General features: G+C 42.5%; 1 protein-coding gene across 5 annotated transcripts in view; it reads left to right on the forward strand.

Moving 5' to 3' along the window:
* LOC114565128 (nuclear receptor coactivator 2) overlaps positions 1-23,101 on the forward strand; it is a 57,724-nt gene that overhangs the window by 21,119 nt on the left and 13,504 nt on the right. For all 5 annotated transcript variants that reach the window (XM_028593000.1, XM_028593003.1, XM_028593004.1 and 2 more), the window contains exons 2-10: positions 6,806-6,916; positions 8,839-9,011; positions 12,336-12,439; positions 14,043-14,220; positions 15,567-15,755; positions 17,450-17,551; positions 18,587-18,727; positions 19,163-19,310; positions 21,136-22,357. In XM_028593000.1, the coding sequence (XP_028448801.1) occupies positions 6,825-6,916; positions 8,839-9,011; positions 12,336-12,439; positions 14,043-14,220; positions 15,567-15,755; positions 17,450-17,551; positions 18,587-18,727; positions 19,163-19,310; positions 21,136-22,357 (2,349 nt within the window). In that variant the 5' untranslated portion in view covers positions 6,806-6,824. The remainder of the gene's footprint in view (positions 1-6,805; positions 6,917-8,838; positions 9,012-12,335; positions 12,440-14,042; positions 14,221-15,566; positions 15,756-17,449; positions 17,552-18,586; positions 18,728-19,162; positions 19,311-21,135; positions 22,358-23,101) is intronic.

The raw sequence follows: 23,101 nt of genomic DNA on the forward strand, positions 1-23,101 counted from the left end.
CTACCTCCTTCTACTCCTCTGTGGATTCCCCCTTTCATCCTCCCTCTTCTTCTGACTCCTTCCATTTTGGTTGAAGGCAGGTGAACTTACCTGCTGCATTTTTATAGTGCTTAAACCTGATTGGTGTGTCTACAAATAAGCAATCATGTGTTGGCGTACCTGACAGCTGTGTTCCACAGGTCGGCTCATAGGTGTGGTCATGTGACAGTCAGCGCTTTGGAATTGCAAGGAAGTGACATCATGATATCCTTCTGTGTCTAATGTATACAAGTGTGTTTAGTGTTGTGTAAATCACTGTGTGTATTGTTTTGCAAGAAGTGTGAGGCTGACATTGTGCTGGAGGTGGTGCACATCTGGGCCGATGATTTGCTCCTTGAGTGTAATAATTGTGAAATCAAAATACTTTTGATTTCAGTGTGTGAGCAGTCGGCAAAAACTGTAACTTACATTGTAGCTTGTTTCTCTGACTGCTGACTGCAGCGATCTCGCTTAATACTGGCCCAATGTCAAAGATTGTTGTTCCCATCAGTCACTTAGACACAGAAACGAGGGTTGAAATAACGGTAGTTACCCTTTGACCTCAACATGAGCCTCAGGGTGTCAGTACAAGTCTCCTTCCACTGTTGTCAGTTTGTTTTGTGACAGTACTCTTTGTAGAACTGTGACATTCTTTTCTAAAGTTGTAGTTACCTTGATGTAGAATACTTGTTGTCTCTGGTGTGACCCAGAGATTTAAAGCCAACTAGATCGACAGAAGCTTGTTGTCCCTAGCAACCGGCGGTAAGCCACCGACCATCTAGCCAATGGCTCAGGGCAGCATCACCGTGGCACCAAACAGCTGAGATGTACATAAAGAGTGGACATGTTGACGTGGACACACCAACGCACAGAGATGCACTCACCTACACCCACCCCCCCACCCTCTGCATATGATGCAGGCCCCTTGGGGTGGGAGAAACTAGTGTTCTTAATCCAGCTGCAGCAGGGTATTAAAGTGTGTGTGTGTGTGTGTGTGTGTGTGTGTGTGTGTGTGTGTGTGTGTGTGTGTGTGTGTGTGTGTGTGTGTGTGACCAAATGTAAGACAGTGAGCCTGACACATTTAATGTTTGTGTACTCTACTGAGAGGTGTGGGGGGGGGGGGGCATAGATTGCAGCCTTGACCGAAGCTTAGACACCAAAGGGAGGAGCTACAGGGTCCCACTCCTCAGTCTCTGCTGTCATGTTTACATCGTCCAAGTGCTAAAACACGGTCCTCGTTTTATTGATTCTGGTTGAGTTTAAAATTCTTCTTTTTGTGGGTATCAGCATAGCATCACGGCCATATATTGTCTCATAGCTTCCCCAGTGGTTCCCAGACGTTTTGGCTTGATTCACAAGAAAAAAAGAATTAAGAAATATTAGACGGAAGTCTAAAATATTAAATCTATATTTGTGTTGTGAGTGTGTTTGTCCAATGGCTGACCCTTAGGGTGGAACAGCTGTTGTTTCCCTACAGCCGAGGGTGTAATGCAGCTGGACGTTGGTGACCGAGCCTTTCTCACTCCAACTAGTCAACATACTGATGCTTGGTCAGGGGCCCTCATCGTCAGGTCCCAGGACACCCAGGACACCCAGGACACCCTTAGAGTCTGTAAGGGACACACCGGGCAGAGCAGCAGCTCGGCCGGGGGGCTGTAAGATGAAGTAGTATACTATTAAGAGTGACGTCAGTAGGGAGTAGTGTGAAAGACAGAAAATCCGTGTAAGGAGGTAGGTTGGGGGGGTGGATGGATCCAACGACGCAGGACTTATCCGGGAGACCGGGGTCTTGTCCCGTGTGTCACCTAAATGTAATTAGGAATGACCGACGTTGTTAACAACATTGGTGTGTTTTTGGGGGGGTTGTCATGGAGTAGAAGCAGCAAATGATGGACCATTCTTTAGAGGTTTTCAACTTTCCCTGAAAAAACTACATTAGCTCTAATTTTGTGCTGCCAGTCGTTACATAAGACTGCATGGTCAGTGTCATTTTGTGTTATATGCTCGAAACCTCAATTATCCTGCAAGCTAAGGCCTGAGGATGACTCATTACTGTAATAACAACCCATAGTGTGCTTTACTGCCATGGCAACTATCATTTTGTCAGGGTAGGCCTCTCCTGCTAACAGTGATTGTCACATCTTCCCAACCATTTATTCCGCTTTCCAGCATTCCCTGTACAGTGTTTCTTGTAACATTCTTACTGTAATTATTATTATTATTATTATTATTATTATTATTATTATTATTATTATTATTATTTCAACATCCACTATAAAAATAACTGGTAAATATGTTGCACCACTTTATTTACATTTTGGTCTTCCCACCTGACCTCCATCTGACCGGACACCTACCTGCTCCCTCTCACCTGTAACATACCAGGAAGCAGATTTCAAGAGATAGTTCTTAAATGCAAAAAATCAAACCAGAGAGACAATTTGTAGTTAAATAAATGAAAACCCATCTAAACCCATGTGGGAACCACTGCCCCATGTACTGAAAGCACAATTTAGATTGAAGTGTGAGTATTTTGATTGTTTGTTTGTTTTTATTATTATTATTATTTATATTTCATTTTAAGCAAATATTTATTTAGGTCATTCAAGTATTTTCTTTCATTTTCAATGTGTCAAATTAAATATGACACATTAATAGAAATGAAAATATGGTCTGCATAATAGATTCTATATTATTACAGAAGCATCATCTCTTCCTTAAAATAAGCAGCTTTAGCGTGACGATGCTACATGTGGCGCCTCTAACTAGTCAGCTGAATAAAGCACCTGTGAAGCCTCACCCTGTCACTAGTGCTTCTTCAGGAAACAAAAACCAAAGAAGCTGAGGAGTGACTGAGGCTGCCATCGATCCCTAACTGTAATTCCTTAATGGCTGGTTTGACCATCTGGCCTCGTCTCTTCTCTCCAGCTCAGATTGGTTTTAAATGGCTTCACTCTGTGAAGCTCTCAGCTCCTCTGATTGCATTAGTACCGGGCTGAATGGCGCAAAGGCTTTTGTCGCAGGCTACATTAGTGTTAATTCATTGTGCGTGGTGTGTGTCTCTCCGTATGTATGCGTTTAATTGAAATGTGTAAATGATCCAGGTTGTGATTTCAGGGACTTTGTGTGTTTGTTTGCACCTTCCTGAGACATTCAGCCTGGCTTTCATCAACTTCAGCTCACCCAGTTGGACTCATGATGATGATGTTCCCTCCAGTCAACATAACCAATAATAATAATCTGTTGTCCACCAAAAGCGATTTTACGTTGTGTTCAATATTTCTGAACTTTCTTCATATTAACTCAGTCCTTAGGAGAATGTCTTTTTTTCCTACTCAATACAAACTCATTAATGCCTTTTTAATGTGTAGCTTGAAGGCATATTGAATGGCGAGATTAGCCTAGCCTAGTTGTGCTGCTTGATAACGAGATGGAAACACTAGCAACAGCATCTGTTTATATCTCTCCAGTGATGAATGGCAGGTCTAACTAATGGATTTACACGTTGCATATGTGTTAGGGAGCTAATTTCACTGTTAATACAGAAGTGAGAATATTATCAAACTTCCAATCTACTTTCTGTTTACATGTGTCCAAACGAAGACTTGAGGGTGCAAGTTGGCAAGAGACAAAACAAGAAGTCTACCTACCTTCAACTATTCTAAGAGTGTTTTCAGAATAATGTCTATCACATAAATATTCAAATAAAAAGATACTCTCTCTAGTACATGCCTGGTGAGCATTTTACTGACCGGCTTCCTGGCATGACTCTTCCTGAGTAAATAAAACACGCAACTGTACAAAGCAATTATAGTGGTCGCTGCAGGAAATGTCAGCGGGATCACTAAAGTCATTACAATACATCATCTGGGAACCACAAATGTCGTACAAAATGTCCATGGCCAATCCGTTCAGTAGATCCTCTCCTCTCCTCTCCTCTCCTCTCCTCTCCTCTCCTCTCCTCTCCTCTCCTCTCCTCTCCTCTCTTGGTGTAATTAGGCCATGTTCTCCACTTTCCTCAGGCCTTATTATTCAGAGCAACAGATGCCCCTCTTCCGATTTTCTTCCTTCTGTCACCCCCCCATCCACACCCACTTGGCTTATTTTACCACATTTGCACTTGATGACTTGATGTCTGCACATACTACACACCAGTGAAGCCATTGTTCATCCTCATGTTTGATCCTTTTCTTACCCTCCGTTCTACTGTGCTTTCTTTTTATGCTTCTTTTACATTTCCCTTCTACTTGCCCCTCCATTATTTTTCTCTTGCTTTCCTCCTCACTCTCTTTTCTCTCTCCCTCTCTGTTGTTTTTCTCTCTCCCTTATCCCTCTTTCCTGCCTTCATCTGCTTGGTGTCAGCCCCACAGACTGGCTGTTATGTAACGGTCAGGTGATGTGTTGGCCCGTCACACACTGCCTCTCCCCTGCTAGGAACTGCTGGACTCGTCCTGTCTGTGATTGTGTACAAAAGTAAAGACTTGTCACATTCATCTTTTTAGAAGATACTATGTCAGTTTGCATTTTTGTTTCCTAAATCTTTGTTTAAAAACCATCTCAGCAGGTCGTGAAAAACCATCATGTTCAAGTCATATCAGAAGAGATAGAGAAGAAGATTACCAAAATGAAATGTCAAACTCTTTTGGAATGTCTAAACCCAAAATTATTTTAAACTGTATGTTTAAATGTCCCATATTATGCTTATTTTCAGGTTCATAGTTGTATTTTGGGTTTCTACTAGAATATAGTAACATGATTTAATGTTCAACAACACATTCTTTTTATCATACTGTCTGTCTGAATATAACTGTATTCCCCCTCTGTCTGAAACTCTGTTTTAGCGCGTGTCTCTTTAAGCCCCCCTCCCCAAAAAGCCCAGTCTACTCAGATGGGGGGCAGTGTATTCTAATGAGCCTGCATGTGACATGGGGAGGGGAGCCAAATCGGAGTGGCTTGTTGAATCCCATGTTATCTGATCTAGGCAACAACAAACTGACTGGGTTGTCTTATTTCACAGTTTGAGGGTTGGTTGCACTCCAGATATCCAAATGTATGGGCATAAACACTGCAAAAATGAGTTTTTCATAATATGTCCCCTTTAAAAACTAACCATACAGACTGCCACAGATATTGATCTCACTGACATCCGCACAATTGACTTAATAATTGCTAGTGTTGATTTCAATCTTGTTGGACTATTGACTATTGGATTTAAGCCTTTTCACAAAATGTGTAATATCTAAATTCAAGAAGCCAAATCAAAGGCTTTATGAAATAAGGGTGACGCTACCAGTCAAAAAAACACCATAAAATTCATCTTAAAGATAGAGAAATGTAAAACACTGTCGAGTCCTGATTCAACATCCATAAAAAAGTAGACAATAGACAGGGTTACTGTGGGGTCTTAAAAAGTAAAAAAAAATGCTGGAGTGTAGTGTTCTACGTTTGAAATCATTTTTCCTACGTCCATGTAACGCTCCCTGTAATGCTCATAGAAATGGTTTTGTTTTAATTCTGTGGTGTTGAAGTTCTTTCCTTTGCTATAGTCCGAAATATAATGTGCTGTATATGTACAGATTATTATTACTTTGTGTCGCTTTTATTCAATTGGAATACATTTATTCACTTTGCAAGTAGACTTTTTAGTAGACAAGTTGGACTTTTATGTTGTGCAATAGGTCTTAAATTTAATTCATAAAGGTCTTAAAAAGGTTTTAAAAAATCTTAAATTTGACTTGGTGAAACCTGCAGAAACCTTGAATAGATGAAAATCCTGCGTATAAGCACTTACAAATTCATAACCTATTCACAGCTGTGATCGCAAACGAATGGTGCATTCACTACAGTTATTATATGAGACTCGTAGTCATGCTGAAAGTGGCTTCTTAAAGTCCCACAAAGACATGCACAGTGCTGAGTGCTGTCTGGCCAACAAGATGAGTTTGTCATCAGTGTTTTGTAGAAGGTCTCGCAGCATCAGGTGACCATATGGTGTCACTTTTCCCTGCCAATGTGTGTGTTTCATTTTTCTTTCCACCTACCTGCACTTTTCTTCTTTTCACTTTTAATATACAATATAATAAAGACAATTTTGCTCTATTAAAGACCGTCCACTGAATTGCCAGACATGTTCATGTAAGAATAATGCGAATGCCTACATGGACTATTTCTAATGGAAGTAATTATTGACACCTACTGTATTCCCCCTGGGCCTCCCACATATTGCCTGCAGTTTTCACGAGTTCATGATTCATGATTATGCAGCATTTAAACAGCTTGTGTACATGTTGTCTGTTCATAATACTGTGGGTGAAAATGCTGTGAGGAGTAGAGAAGAAGTGTCAGGGCAGGGTGAGCTTTTTAATTGCTTGTGCTGCATGCATCTAAATTAAAAGCATCCTCATAATGGCATAGGCTTTAGTATTTTGCCCATCGAAAAAAGAGGCAGTTTTAGATACATACATCAGAAGTTTAACAATAAACTATTTGGATATCTTTGACATCATGAGCATTCTGTGTAACTCGCCAAAGAACCAAAGATCCCTGGCCTTGTACTCTAGCTGTAGTGTCTGAATATTATGTCAGGCACCTCCGGTAACTGATCTGCATTTGCATTGTTCAAACTGGTCTACGAACAGTTGTTAGGCTACTGTTCCCTTAAAATAACTTTAAGGTGGCTGTTTCAACATGGCAATGCATTAAATGTTCCTTACATTTTTTTTTAAAGCTCTGATTAATTTAGATCAGTTCTGACTCTCTTTCATTCGCTCCTCTTTTCTCTCTCTAGGTGCTGATATTTGCTGAAGATGAGTAGTGGGGGAGGAAACACCCTGGAGCCCCCCAGAGGGGGAGAGTCTCTGAAGAGGAAGGACTGTCAGTCAGACCTCTTGGGGCACAGGTGAAGACCTTTTCTTACCCAGTCTCAGTACATCTGTACTATAACACTACTGTAACATCAGCACATGCCTCTCTGCAAATGCACTTTAGTCTGGAACCTCTTGCTTCATTTTTGATTTCCAAAAAGTGTTGTCTACGGCGTTAGTGTTAAAAATGCCAATCGGAGCAACGCAACGTGATGTAGCGCTGAGCGATGGACAAAGGTAAACCGACTACAGCATGCAGAGACGAGCTGCCATGGTGAAACATCAATATGTCTGTGAACGATTGTTGCCGTTTTTGCCGTCAGAATTTGAAAATAGTACTTCAATCAGCTGCAGCCATCTTGTTTCTTTTTCAAAAATGCCTCAACGACGCTCCTCTTTACTGAGCTAGGTTGATGTTTATGTAGAGGGCGGTCGTCTACCAATTGGAAGGTTGGTGGTGCGATCCCTGGCCCTACAGTCCCATGTGGAATGTGTCCTTGGGCAAGACTCTGAAGCCCAGATTGCTCTGAATGTTTGTGAATGTGATGAGCAGGGGGCACCTTGTACTGCAGCCTCGGCCACAGCGTGTGACAGTGTGTGAATGGTGAATGGTGCCTGTACTATGTTGAAGTGCTTAGAGTAGTCCTAATAATAATACTACCACCACTAACAATAATTATAATAAAAGTAGTAAATACAGTCCATTTACATTCGCTGTAGTGTCCCTGTCGCAAGGGTGTGCGAGCCAAAAATGACGTCATCACTTATTTAGGCTCGACAAGTTATAAGTCCCTGTATACAACCCGCCCTTTATGAGATAAAGAGTTGTGATTGGCCCAACCAGGACCTGGTCGGACAGTGAAAGCACAATGACTTGTTAGCCTTTATGTAAACTGCTGTCTGTAAAAATGCTGCAGCAGCATTTTTCTTCATTCTTCGACCTGCGAGAGCCTCGACTCCTTTCACCAACCTCTCTCACACCCCCGCTTTTACTTTCACCCACTGAATAAAAGTGTTAATTCATTTTATTTCACCTGTTTATAAAGGAGACCTAGATCCTTGTCATTAATAACAAACTACTGATTATCTGTTGAAAATAAATCAAACTTGACTTTTAACATACTCACATGGCCTGGGAACCAGATGAATCTGTGAACTCGTGTTTTATTTGCTCTGGCAGATATGTCTGGTCCCCCTCCCAGTCAGACAGATCTCCAGCTCTGTCCAAGAGGATGTATGAAGGTCCACTCCACTGAGGTTATAATGAGAACACATGGATGTTCTAGCTCAAATTGTAGTCAGGTTGTTAAGAAGTTGACTAGCTGTTAGAGTGAGTATATCTGTGTTTCACAAAAGACAAAATAATCCCTGTACAAAATTGTGCAAGGCAGGAAGTCCAACAAACATAATAAAGCAGGGGTCTTCGGGACCCCTTAGCTGAGAGAGACAGATCAGGGTCCCCCTACTATACAGTATATAGTATTATTAAGTTGCATATTAAACTTACAATACAAGAATGTGTAGGGTGGTCTAAAGCCTTTATACATACCTTTCTAGTGCATAGAATACTAAGCTACTGGAGATGGCTACCTTAGTGACCTTAACTATAGGCTAGTAAGCCTACCATGAATGTGTTTGTTTCATTTTATTTTTTGGATTCATGTTAAAAAAGATTTTTTTGAAGAAAACGGGACCCCCTGTTGAAGATCTCTGCAGTTGTCCCCAGTTGTAGTCATGATGCCATACAAGTAGCTAATGCTAGCACATCCAACTCAAATAAAGTGTAAAACAGCAAATGTCCAGCTTGTGCCAAGGCATAGAAGAGCCTGCAAATTCTTCATCTAACCAACACAATTCTTATATTGATGGTGAACTATCTAGATTATCATCTTGTACATTTCATTTCTTTTTGGTGTAAATTTGGACGATGCCATCGTTTCCCTCCCTGTCCCTGCAGCCCTAAGAGGAGCACTGAGAGGAGGAACCGGGAGCAGGAGAACAAGTACATCGAGGAGCTGGCCGAGCTGATCTTCGCCAACATCAACGACATGGACGACCTCAACGTCAAGCCGGACAAATGTGCCATCCTCAAGGAGACGGTGAAACAGATCAGGCAGATCAAGGAGCAGGGTGAGGAGCCACTTTGGTTCACACTTACTTTTTTTACCCTCCTAACCTGAGGCAGGCAATAACATTGTTTTTCAAAAAAGCAGTCAGCCAGGAATTTATTTTAACAGAGCCGAGATGAGTTGAGAAGTTCAACTTCTAAGGAAAGAAGCAAGTAACATCAAACATGTTATCTAACTATTTCATAATGAAAGAGAGTCTCTATTCATGTTCCCACAACCACAAACATGAAAAAAAGAAGTGCCGGAGGAGAGTGGCGTTGTTGTAGGAAGTGAAGACTCTTAAATGATGTCTTTATCAAGCTGAGCAACAACAAATTAGATGATATGGAAGATACTTTTTTGGGCTACTCACAGGCTATACTTGTTCCACATTTAAAAAAAAGAAAAAGTGTGTATGTGTGAACACAGCCTGATTGTACTGTGTAAACCAATTAAACCATTAAAAATGTGCAAACAACAACAAAAAAGACTGACAGTGATAGCACCATCAGAGCGTCTGTTACGATGCATTGAGCACCTAATGGAGATATGTTGATCCCTGAAAAGTACACAAAGTTCAAAATGGAATCCCTTCTAGCTCGGTCCTGTATATCAGTTCACACGCACACATCTGGCAATAGAAGTCAAAAGACCAAAAGGAAGTGGAGGAGAGTGTGAGCTCAGACAGACGGAGGCAGAGATGTTATGTCTTTAGTGGAAAGCAGACAGATCGGCCCTGAGCTCGGCCTTCATATCTCCTGCTATTCTTACCTTTTTTTCTCCTTTCTTTCACCTTCCCTGCCTCCTCTTCTCTGTCTTTTTCTTCTCCCCACTGTCCTCTTTACGTTCCTATCCCTCTCTCTCACCTAGAATTTCTTTCATTTTCTACACTTTCCTTTCTTTTCGTCCCTTCACCTTTCTGTTTCTTTCTTCTTCCCTCTTTCTTCTTTCCCTTTTCCTGTTCAACTTTTCTTCCACAACCACCTTTGTCCTTTTCCTTTCCTTTCCTCTTTTCCTTGTGTCTTTTTCTTCTCTCTTCTTGCCTCTTTCTCCTGTCCTATCCATCCCTCCTCTACAATTTCGGTCACTTCCTTTCTTTCTTTTCCTAACCCCCTTACCCTCTCTCTATATCCTCTGATCTTTTCGTACCACCCTTCCTCTCCCTCTGTCTCTCTTTTTCTCTCCTTTCTTCCCTCTCTTCATCATCATCCCTCTCCTCTTTTTTGTTCCTGCAGTCAGCCAGTTGGTGTCCACGTGTTTGTGTCTGAAAACAACAGCTGAATAAGCACACACGCACACACTCATACACACATAGATAATACACAAGTCACACAGCTGTGTGCTCGTCTTCAGAGACCCACTGTTGTCCAGCAGCCCCAGCATTTAACTGATGAGGTGGACACGAAATGGATTGAGAACACACAAAAGTAACACAACAATGGAATGATACCAGCAGAAACATATCAATCATTACAACTTAATAAATAGTACATTAAAGGAATCACACACACAAATTGCAAATACTTGAGATTGTGCGTGTGTGTATTACATTTAGCATATTAAAGTGTTACACAAGCTTTGGAAAACGGAATAAGAACATTACAACATAAAGCACAAAACTATTTTGGGTTATACATTCAGTAACCAAAAGGTAAATTAAACTCTGTTGACTATTCTTTTTTCCCAAAATGTGGTTTGAAGTTGTTGCAGCTGTGAACATACAGAGGCCATATTGCAAGGTCAAAAGTTGATGAGGGTGCACCTTGATTTTGCATGTGTAACTTCTGAACTCCTGTGTTCCTTTAGGCTCTAAACCTGAGCTCTCAGATGGATCAGGTGTAATACAATTTATTATATCTATTGATTTAAAAAGAAGAAACACGTACTGCGACTTTAATACCCTCCAACCTACATGAGGTCCACTCCAAGCTCTACAGTGACAGGGTTTAAGGGCTGATGACTCTGTATAGCTCTGGTCCCACAACAGGAATGTCAGCTATGTGGCCTAATGGGGCCATGGGAGGCTTAACAGTCCAGTGGTACAGCCAGGAAGCAGAGTGGAACCTGGCCTCTAATATGGCTATAAATGTGTGTAATGTACAGCACATTAGCCCCTTAACGCCGACTGTCGCTAATTTGCATCAAACCCCCGACTGCAGGCGAGATAGCGTGTGTATTCCCCCCAATGCCGGTTTGTTTACATGCGATACATACCTAGGAACCTTTTGCATGCACTGGTTTCTCGTAGGACCGGTCGGAGTGGGAGATACATCCGGTTCACGGAAGCAAAATTAACCCTAACCCTACCCCTACACCTAATCCTACCCCTACACCTAATCCTACCCCTAAACCTAACCCTAACCCTACCCCTAAAGAAACTACTGTCAATGTTAGGGAGTAGGAGAGTGTTTTCTTTCTTGCCGTTGTCAAGATCCATGTATTTGTCATTTACAGTTTAGAAGTTCTAACAACTTTGTGACATGAATGAAATCTACAATGTGTTTTATTAATTTTACCATTTTGTAAAGAATGTTACCATAATGCCTGTTGTCGCAAATTTGCATCATACCTAAATTTATATCTATTCCATATGCTATAGACAAATTAACAATCTCAACTTAATTTAGCATCAGCTTGGAGCCAGAAACACACATAATATTTTGTTTATATAATTGTGAATAAATTCAGGCGTCAAGGGGTTAATGTAGTGATACATGCTCTCCATGGCATTCTAGGCACTCAAACCTCTGGGTTTGACAGCGCATCATCACATGGTGGAGCAGGACTTGTTAACCCTATCCCTTACAGGAACTGTAACTTAGGCTAAACAAACAACTAGCCAATTAATGCAATCAGTAAAACATCCTCATGTAAATACAAACACAAAGTGTGTGAGTGGACATATGTTTGCCTGAGGGCGGCATCACCACAAAAACAACAATGTGACAGGCGGATTCACAAGAGGATTGCACAGCTTTTGTGGCTGCTAAACCAGCACAAAAAGGACCTTGAGACAGGGGTGGGACAGATAGTGGTTACAAGTGGTGCGCAATTCATGGTGCTATCAGTGGCCTCAAGCCATTCTTTGTGAATCCGCCCGTCAGTGTTTTCTGGGAAAAGAAAATACTCACAGAGAGGCAGAGTTAAAGAAAAAGCTTCATCCTAACTAAATGGTCAGCCTTCCTCGTAATGTTGGGCCGTGACAGTTAAACTGTGTTTAACTGAGTTTATTTCAGTTATCGTCATACAAAGAAATTTAATGTAAAAAATGGCCAAAGAAGTTTTAACTTTGAAACCTGAGACACCCGTTGTGTTTAACCCCCTCTCTTTTCGTTGTTTTTTCAAGAAAAAGCTCCAGTGGCTGATGCTGAAGAGGTGCAGAAGGCCGACGTCTCCTCCACAGGACAGGGTGTCATCGATAAAGACGCCCTTGGCCCCATGATGCTGGAGGTCGGTTCAGAAAAACTTTAGTCCGCTTCCGTTTATTATACTTTGAGGAAATAAGTTTAAAGTTCAAAGCGATAGTGACACAAAACAGTGACTGAATATTGAAACAAGTTTCTATTGACAACAGTGGTCTGTAATTGAACATGTGACTAACTAGTAGTCACATGTTTTACAACAGAAGAATTGAACAGTTTGAATTGAATAATCTTGTGTTTTAAAATGCAGCACTCCACCATAACTCCACCTACATGTGAGACATGTAGAGCTGGTGCACTTCTTTCTGACTTTAAATGGCGATGCACTTCATAGTGACGCCGAGAGATAAGAGTTCCTCTGGCTAGCAGCTCCGGCATGCATCCTGTGTGTGTGTGTGTGTGTGTGTGTGTGTGTGTGTGTGTGTGTGTGTGTGTGTGTGTGTGTGTGTGTGTGTGTGTGTGTGTGTGTGTGTGTGTGTGTGTGTGTGTGTGTGTGTGTGTGTGTGTGTGTGTGTGTGTGTGTGTGTGTGTGTGTGTGTGTGTGTGTGTGTGTGTGTGGTGATGTATAACATGGGACCCAATGTGGTATAACATTTTTGAAAAGCCAGATTAGAAAAGGAGGGATGGAGCTTGACCCCCCCCTCCACACACAGCTTTCACCAGCCGCAACATTGATTGAGGTGTCTACTAAATATTATTCTCTCAAGACCGTTTCTGTTCTATTCTGTTGTGTTCTACACCAGTGTTAGGGGGATAAGCTGACGTACAGTCAGAAGCTTGTGTAGACATGTGGCAGGCTAAAGGACAAATCATGGTGGGTACATATAGTTAGAAAATTATGAGTTGACGGGAATGAAATAATTGAAAAAGACACACACACACACACACACACACACACACACACACACAATGCTAGAGAGACCACTGTAGACTTGCTGCAATACCTAGAATTATAACCGCACACTGCAAGTTCAGCCTGTTTTTTTTTCATAACATAATTAAGGAGCTTTTGTTTTAAGTTTTTATCAGTTTTCACAGGAAAAAACACCCAGATTTATTTTAAAGTAAGCAGACAATATTAAAACAAAATTGTTGCAATTGCTTCTGCAATAAAACGCTGTTTACTGTAGTTTACAGCATACATCTGAATACGATCCTGGTTAAAAACAAATTATAATGGTTAAAATGTGAATGATTTTTTATAATGTATTTTAGCAGGTGGAAGTAACTTTCACATCCACTTCTATTAAGTCTAATTAGCCTTTGGTGGAAAGTTCAGATTAACTTTAATTAACCTCCAATCTCCCCTATTTATCTCTCCTACCTTCTTTTTCTCTTTCACACTTCATATCTTCCCCTTCTCTCCCTCCTGCTGGCCTTATATGTTTGCTTCTTCCTCTAATCTCTCTCTATCTTGTCTTGTTCCTCCTTTCCTTTACTCTGGCCTCTCACTTTCTCTTCTTTCTTTTCCATTTCTCCAATCTTCCCTGTATCTCTACTTTCCACCTCTTCTGTCTGTCTGTCTGTCTGTCTGTCTGTCCATCCATCTCGTCTTTCTCTTCTACCTTCCTGTTCTACTCCTCTTTCCCTCCCTTCATCCCTTGTCCTGTCTCCTCTTTCTCACCCCTCAGGCCCTGGACGGCTTCTTTTTTGTGGTCAACATGGAGGGCAACATAGTGTTTGTCTCAGAGAACGTCAGCCAGTATTTGCGCTGTCAGCAGGAGGAGCTGATGAACACCAGCGTCTACAGCGTGCTGCATGTTGGAGATCACGCCGAGTTCGTCAAGAACCTCCTGCCCAAGAGCCTGGGTAAGAAGCACAGAAGGTTTACTGGAACATGGTCTGATGGAGGATCAATTTCAGATCACGTCAGATGTTCTCTGGCCACCAGATTGGAGGTCCTGCCATCATGACAAAACCTGGTCACTGCATTTGTTAGTTCACAACAGTAAAGAAGAATGGGGAAGATTCTCCTCAGCTAGATGATCAAGAGCAAACAGACTTGATCAGGTCTGATCAGCCCAGGTTACATGTCTAGTAGCACGTAATAGCTAGTAGTTTCTTGTCAACAGGATTACCTGCTTTGCTAAATTAGCTTTACTTATTGTATGCTAGCCACCGTGTAGTAAGGTCAACACTAGTCTATCGACGATGTTCAGCAAAAACACGCCAGAAGGAAAATGAAACAAAAGCCCCTTCAGCCTTGCCGTGCTTTCCCAATTTTCCTGTGGTTAACCAAAGGTGTAGTCTATATCCACGACGTTCCACTTCCTACATTGCTCCGTTGCCGCTGGAAATTCCGCCAGATTCCACTCTTTTCAGCCGGATGTCTGTTACCTTCTTCTTCCTTTGTGTTGGCGTTCTAACCTCCGGTGGATTTGTGAGGACTATGGTTAACTGCTCCTCAGATCTCTGCAGGGTAAATCCAGACAGCTAGCTAGACTATCTGTCCAATCAGAGTTTTCTGTTGCACGACTAAAACTACTTTTGAACGTACACATGTTCCACCAAAATGTGGAACATGTGTGGAAAAAGTTCCTTCCTGAGGCTATTTTGCCGAGCCACCGTCGTTGAGTCTGGCCCTTAGCGCCGCCCAAGACGATTGTGATAGCTTTAAAGAAATGCCAATAAATTTCTCCCATCCCAGAATGCTGTGTGGACTAGCCAGACCTTCCTCTGCAGTGCTGTGGAGGAAGGTCTGGCAATGCGAGACTAAACACTGGCCACTCTTCACAGTTAGTTGCAGGTAAACCTATAATAACATGCTATAAAGAATTCAACCAGTGTTACAGTTTCCAGAGTAGGGCCGAAACACAGCTAACCGAATGGCTGGATAAGTATTTCCAATTTCCAGCGACTCATTAGCCCAATATATTTTGACAAACCTTAATGGTAAAAGGTTTAGCTAAGAGCTAAAATCCTGTTACTAATATGTGCATCTTCTGGGTTCAATATCTCAACACTAAATGTATGAAACTTTTCTTAACACGTTGGATACCTTACTAGGGGCTTTTACGATATTGAATATGGCTGTTTGGTGTTTCAATGTGCATGTTGGCACTTTAGATGCCAAATATGATCATCGCCTTTTTTAATTTAACATGCTTATGCTGACCACCTCCTCTTTGTTTTTTGTGTCTCTCTTTATCTTCCAGTCAATCATTGCAGCACTGATTCATCCAACAGGAACAGCCACACGTTCACCTGTCGTATGTTGGTCAACCCTTATGGTGACGGTGAAGCCCGGCCGGCGTCGGACCAGCAGGACGGGTCACAGCAGAAGTACGAGACCATGCAGTGTTTCGCCGTCTCCGAACCCAAGTCTATCAAGGAAGAGGGGGAAGGTACTGTCTCTAACTTATATTAGTTAGAAGTTTCACTTTCTCTCTCTTGCCTTTACTGTTTTACTCCATGTGGGGGACTTGGGATGCTTGAAAACGTACAAATATTGGCACACATGTCAGACCTGGCGATACTTCAAAGTGATTGGGATTGGGTGAGGCCAGCAGGCTCCGTAGCGCCGCCAAACGCACGCCAGGGTTGGAATAAAGTTCCTTTTGATATTCACGAAGTTTGGTGGGAGCATTGCTCTCAACTTGAGGAACATATTATAATTTTTTGAATTTTTTTCACAAGAAAGGATGTCAGCCATCTTAAATTTTGTGCATTAATTTTCATTTTATGAACACGTTTAAGGACTTTACAGCAATTTGGTTCATGTGTGTTTAGTGGGCTCCGTAGCACCCCCTGATGCGTGGAAGGCCTTTATTTGGAAAAAATTCTTCCAATATTCACAAAACGTGGTACCCACATTACATGTTTCCAGTTTGCTTACATTAGCTTTGCCCAACCGGAAGCCATTTTGAATTTTATGCGTTTTCCCTCTTTTGTTATTTCCATGTCTGTCTTTCTCTGTCTTTGAAGTTCTTTCACACTGTTATTTACTTCTTTCTCCATCTTTCCATCGTTGTCTTGACTTTCTGTCAATTTTCCATTACTTTCTCCATCCCCACTTTCCACAGTCTCTTGTGTCCTGTCCTCCTTTCATCAACACTCCTCCTCACTTTTTCTCCCATCTACCGGGAGAGACTAATTAGTGTATGGCACTTTGTCATCTTCCCATCTTATCTTATCACAAACATACTGTACACACTAGGGAAAAGAAATCTGGTTGGCACTCTAATTTTAGATGTCTGACAACCAGATATTGTGCTAATCTCTCCCCCAACAGGAGGAGGATGTCTGGTGGACAGATTGAGGGCAGCAGGTTGAGATTGTGACGTAGGCTGATGCTAAAAAACTCTGTTGATTGGGAGATCTTGACATTGATGGGGTTAAAGGGAGTCCTGTCATAAATGCCTATGGTATAGGTTGTGATTTATAGTTCAGTGTCAAATTTGGTTGGAAGTGGTATCTACAAACACACACACACACACACACACACACACACACACACACACACACACACACACACACACACTTAGACACAAACAGAGTGGGTAACCTTTAAGGGTTTTACCTCCCACCAAAAGAAAAGGGCAGTCACAATTGAAATCAAATTGTTGTAACAGCCGCACTCTCTTCCACCCTGCCTATATTTTTATTAGAGATGGTCCGATACCATTTTTTGCTTCCCGATTCCGATACCTGAACTTGCATATCGGCCGATACCGAGTACCGATCCGATACCAGAGTGTCATATATTTCATTAGGTTTTAACAGCTGTATACTACTATCCCTGTATGGATGTGATATGATTTCTATCTTTGTTGTCGGTCTGGCTCAGGTTAAACTCTTTGTGAAACATGAACAAATACAAACAATGAATGCCACAGAACTTTCTTTCATTATTCAGTTATAACGGAAAAAGAACATAAATAAACTATTTCAACGTAGATTTTCTTTAGGGATTTATTACGTGGTATCAAATCGGTGCATAAACTCCATCTCTAATTTGTATATATTATATGTTGTATTTAGGTGTATGTGTAAGTGTTAGTTAAGGGTTATTTTAACCCAAGCTTTTCCAAACATGCAGACTTCCAGTCATGTCTCATCTGTGTGGCAAGAAGAGTCCCTGTCAAAGAGAGACCTGTGATGCCCACGTACGAGAGCTTCACCACGCGACAGGACCTTCAAGGTAGGACTGTCAATATGCAGTGTGATCAATCAGTATAGTGTTGTGCCAATATATAATGTTGTCCACATCCCATTCGATAAGTATGTTGTTTGAACATCAGTTTATTATTATGAGGTCAGGACTAAGGGCCCTATCCTGCACCCGGTGCAGCACAAAGCCCGACGCAAGTGTCTTTGCTAGTTTGAGACCGACCCAGTTGTCAGTTTCCCGTCCAGTGCCCACGTGGTTTAAATAGCAAATGCACCTGCACCCATCTGTGGCCCATGGGCGTGCTGGTCCTACAGGGAGGTGTGTTCAGGTGCATTCTGGTCTTACAGGGAGGTGTGTTCAGGTGCATTCTGGTCTTACAGGGAGGTGCATTCTGGGCGTATCGCTATCTTGAGGCAGCGGGAAGTGATCGCGCCCATTGACCAACAAAAACCTGATCTAAAGTCAATAACTCAGCATTTTGTGCACAGCGCGCTCACACTATGCTTGTTATAAACACAAGGGACGCACAACAGCGCACACACATACAAAAGATTAAAAATAGTATTATTGTTTATATCTATACATACATGGAATACCTCTTGTGACAGAGGATTGAGAGACTACGGAAAATCTCTCCTTCCTGCTCAGCAAATCCTCCATCATAATAGCAATGCTCCAAGGTCCAAATGCGCCTGGCTTTTAAAGGGAATGGGAGATGACACTGATTGGTTTATTGCATGTTACGCCCAAAACACACCTAGGATTAATGAAGATACAAAGTACAACAATTTTGAACCATGCGCCCGGCGCACAGACCCTTTTTTCTGTCGTGAAACTATCAAAAGTGGATTTGTACATGCCCTAAATGCACCTGCGCTTCACACCGTGCGCTTAGATTATTAAAATAGGGGCCCAAAAGCTCATACAGCAGGGCGGATGTTTGCTGACACAGGGCTTGAACTCTGGTCCACTGGTCAAGTGGCGGTTACACTACTAAGTAATGACTGTACTGCTCCATAGCAGGCAAACCTCTAAAGCCTGACAGTAATCTGCTAACCTTTCCAGGTAAGATCACGTCCCTGGACACCAGTCTGCTCCGTGCATCCATGAAGCCGGGCTGGGAGGACCTTGTTCGGCGTTGCATTCAGAGGTTTCACCTGCAGAATGAAAGGGATATGTCTTTTGCTAAGAAACACCAGCAAGATGGTGAGTAAGGCAATTCGGAGCTCAATGTGCAGCCTGTAACTGATCATTTTTATACTATAACATTCTCCATATTATCTTCTTTTGGTTCTTTTCATTCTTTTTGAGTTTTGCAATTCTTGATTTTCTTAGGTTCAACGTGGACTTGATAAGGGCTCAGTGCTTTAGAAGCATCATATATCCATGCTGGAAGAGTTCCATGTATTAAGTACACCTGTAGCAATAAAGGGTCTCTAAAGAATATTTTCTCTCTCTTCAACAACTTCTCAAAAACTAGACACACACTTTTTATTCACCACACCTCTAAATTGTCTTTCTTTCTTGTTTTGGGGAATCAATTTATAGGAAACATATATATTGCCTCACTCGGTGGCTGTCACTCCTGTGTGATGATGTTGATGTTGAAGTCATTTTGTGTCTGTGTGTGTCTCTTGGCAGTGCTGAGGAACGGCCATGCGCTCAGCCCTCTGTACAGATTCTCCCTGGCTGACGGCACCATCGTCTCAGCTCACACTAAGAGCAAGCTGGCCCGATCTCCAGTCACCAACGAACCACAGCTCTACATGTCGCTGCACATCCTGCACAGGTACCAGCCACTCTTTCTCTACTGCACAGGTCTGTCTTTCTAAAACCTTGTAGTATTCTTCAGGAGCTGGCACCTATCAGTGTAATTCATTCAGTTTGTTAAATAAGATCTGTTCCAATTTCCTGTCCAAAAGAGAAGAAACAAGTCATTGAAAATCCTTTGTATATTGTCGGAGATTCCACTTAAAAAGGTTGCATCAAAGATGTCCCTTGTTTTTCACACTTGATTGTCTCTAACCTTTTTTTCTGCACTCTTCTTGGGTGTAATTAATTCCTATTTTCCTATAGCTATATATATATTTTTTATATTAAGAGCCTCCCTTGACAAGAGATGTATTTGAACTGAATCTCTTATTTTAGTTTAATTAAGGTTTAGCGTTATAGTTAAGTTTATGGTCTGCCAATCCCAGCCGAAGAAGCAGGGTTTACATCTCCTGAAAATTATTTTAAACATATTAAACATTTTTGAAACCAAATATACTGTCATCTGGTGTATAATGAAAAAAAAAAACATTCTACAGTCCTACCAAACATTTTCCTTGCCTATTTTCTATTTTTATTGTGCATTTGTTTACCAATGGAAGTGTTGTTGGTCCTCAGCTTTTATATGATATATCTGAATTTCTTAGTAGGAGTTGTACACAATATCTTCCTCATATCTCCCTACTCTTCTTTCCCCTGTCGGTCTGTGTGTTTATCACATGTTCTCTCTGTGGTTGTGAATTCCTCTTGATTTGGACAGAGAGTAATGTGGATTAAGAACAAAGAGCCTCTTATTCAAAACCGCCACCATATGTGTAGAACAAAACTGACACAATCACTACCAGCCAGTCCAGTATACAGTACCTCCCTCCCTCCCTCCCTCCCTCCCTCCCTCCCAGCCTTTAGGATGACCATTCCGAGTCAGTAATTGGACAGTGGTCAGAAAACAATGCCAGGACTGTTACCCAGAGCTTTTGGGGCTCAATGACAAGAACTTGGCCTTTTTACTTTCACAAGTTTCACATTGAAAGTTATGGGCCCAGCACTCGGCACAATGAGAGCTTTGTGTGTTTGGTGTGAGGCTGAAGCCGATCCATGTTTAAAGCTCTCTCTCTGCTACAGCTTTAGGCCTTGTTACAACTTTGTTTTCTCAGTTGTGTACACTGTTTCAGAGCTACTCTCTGTTCTACTGTATGCTGGCATTCAGATCAGGTGCTGTGGCAAAAACACCCTCCCGTTCCTTTGAATGGGTATTCTGTCAAGGCTGTGGCGGCCTGCGGTGAAAAAGTTAAAACAGATTAAACTAAAATGTAACAGTTTTTATATAAATTATTAAAAGTCAAGAATCGAGCGTGACAGTTCTACATTAACTCTTCCTAGCTTTTTTTTTTAGCTGTCTACCGCTTCACATGGTCTTCATCAGGTAACATGACAAAGTGAACCCTATCAATAGTACACTGAAGATACATTGTAAGAACACGGTTGTCATAGAAATCAGAACAAATAAAACATGTAAAATATGTAAGTATATTTGAGAAACAAAATGAAAGGGGCTACAGCATAATTAAAAAACATTTAAAAAGATTCAGTAGACCTCAAAGAATATCGATTGGAAAAAGGAGATATACGAGATATATTGTAGTTACAAGATGGCCATAAGCAATATAATACATTTGAACTGGTCACTCACTGAACATTAACTAACCACCTGTGCTGTTTACTAACATCATTCTGAAAATTCCTACATCTACACATATTCTCACGTAGAGTATGATGTGCCTCTGTACAACCAGCGCTGCCCTGGAGCAGCTTTGATTCTTGTGTCTGCTTTCTTTTCCTTCCAGGGAAAACATGGGTGGCATGACCACAGACGTACCTGGCAGCCAGGGCACAGCCAAGCCAATGACCCCAACCAGTGTGAGTGGTCCCTCCCCTTCCCCAGATGGCAGTGTCACCAGCAACACGCACGACTCCACCTCGGCCTCCAGTGCCCCTGGACGTGGTTTTGTGGCTGTATTGGGTCGGGCTCCCACGCCTCAGGGAAGCAGCCAAGCACTCAAGCTGGGCAGCCCTTCAGCCCAGGCAAGCCCCAGCGTCACGTCAGGGGCCCAGGGAGCCTTGTTGTCTCCTCGTCATCGCCAGAGCCCCACCATGGCGGCTAGTAGCAGCTGTAGTAGCCCTCACCTCCAACATCCCCCTGGTTCTTTCTCTCCTGCAGCCGGACTCCACTCGCCAGCATCCGTATGCAGCAGCACAGGAAATAGCCAAGGATTCAACTCCCTCAGTGCACTGCAGGCCCTCAGCCAGGGCCACAGGGTTTCCCAGGGACTCACCGAGGGCCAGCATCCAGAGTCACCTGACAGAAAGACGTTTGCTCTTCACAGCAGCAGCACCGGTAGCCAACAAGCCCAGAACAATCCCAGCGAGCCTGGCTTATTGGGAACGTTTGGGGAGCAGCAAGACTTGTTGTCCCCCACAAACCACGAGGGTGAGCGGGAGAAAGATGGTGACCCTGACCATTTCGAAGGTAATGGAAGCTTAGGGGAGCCCGGCGACGCCCCAAATCGCCCTCTAAACACAAAAGGGCACACTAAGCTGCTCCAGCTCCTCACCACCAAATTAGAGCCCTCTGATCCTTGCTCTTCACCCCCCCTGGGGGACGACCAGAACTGTAAGGACCAGCTGGGTGGGATTGGGGGTGTGGGTGGGGCTGGGCATAACAACCACTCCACCTCCCTAAAGGAGAAACACAAAATTCTCCACAGGTTGCTGCAGAACAGCACCTCGCCCGTGGAGTTGGCTAAACTAACGGCTGAGGCTACCGGAAAAGACCCCATTGGTCCAGAGTCAGCTTCAGGGGACAACATGGCTGCCCTGGGTGAACTCTGCACAAAACAGGAGCCAGGGAGCCCCAAAAAGAAAGACAATGCATTGCTGCGCTATCTGTTGGATAGGGATGATAACGGCCTTCTGGATAAAGCCATCAAGATGGAACCCGGTGACGGACCCAAGCTGTCCAACATTAAGATGGAGAAAGAGGAAGCGGGTTTCAGCATGGCGGACCAGGTTAGTGTTGTTGATGTACATTCGGTATATTCATGGTTAGTGCTGTAATGATTAATCTGTCTATTTTTGATGATAAATCATTAAAGTAATTTATAATGCCGATTGCTGGTTTGTTGGTTCCAGCTTCTTGTTGGGCAGAAAGAGTAGAACAACCATGTGAAGAGTGATCCCAGTCAGTCCCCTTATTCTCCTCTTACACATGAAAATTTCTGTCTGCTATGGCTCTGTCCACTTAACAAACTGACATATGGAGGAACTTAATACTTAGCAGCTCCTATAAACACCTCCAAGTGAGAAGCACAGTGAGCTCGGTGACTGTCGGATGTGTGTTGAGGACGGTCTGTCAGGAGTTAGTTAGTACACTCCCTGTAACACAAGATGCTCTGGCAAGGGAGGCAGCGGAGTACTGTTAAAACTTCAGCATGTGTGAGCCAGTGTGTGAGTGAGAAAAAGGGAAACCAAGAGAGAGAATTCAAGAACACCATACATTTTATGTGTGCAGCTGTATTTAAGACATAAGATGCTTTTGCATATTAGCAGAGGAGATCTGTTTATATGGCTCAGCATGTAGGTGTGTTTGTATATGCATATTGTATGTCTGTTAGTACAGTTGGTCTGTGTATGTTGTACTTTGTGTGAACAAACCTTCCAGAAGAGTGACCGATGATGCCTGGCACCAATATTTCCCAGTGTAGCACTCCCTCTCTTGTAGCGTCAGTGTAGCCAGTTCAGAGTGTTGTCGTG

The sequence above is a fragment of the Perca flavescens genome, chromosome 12 (assembly GCF_004354835.1).
Source record: "Perca flavescens isolate YP-PL-M2 chromosome 12, PFLA_1.0, whole genome shotgun sequence".
In the NCBI taxonomy this organism is placed as follows: Eukaryota; Metazoa; Chordata; class Actinopteri; order Perciformes; family Percidae; genus Perca; species Perca flavescens.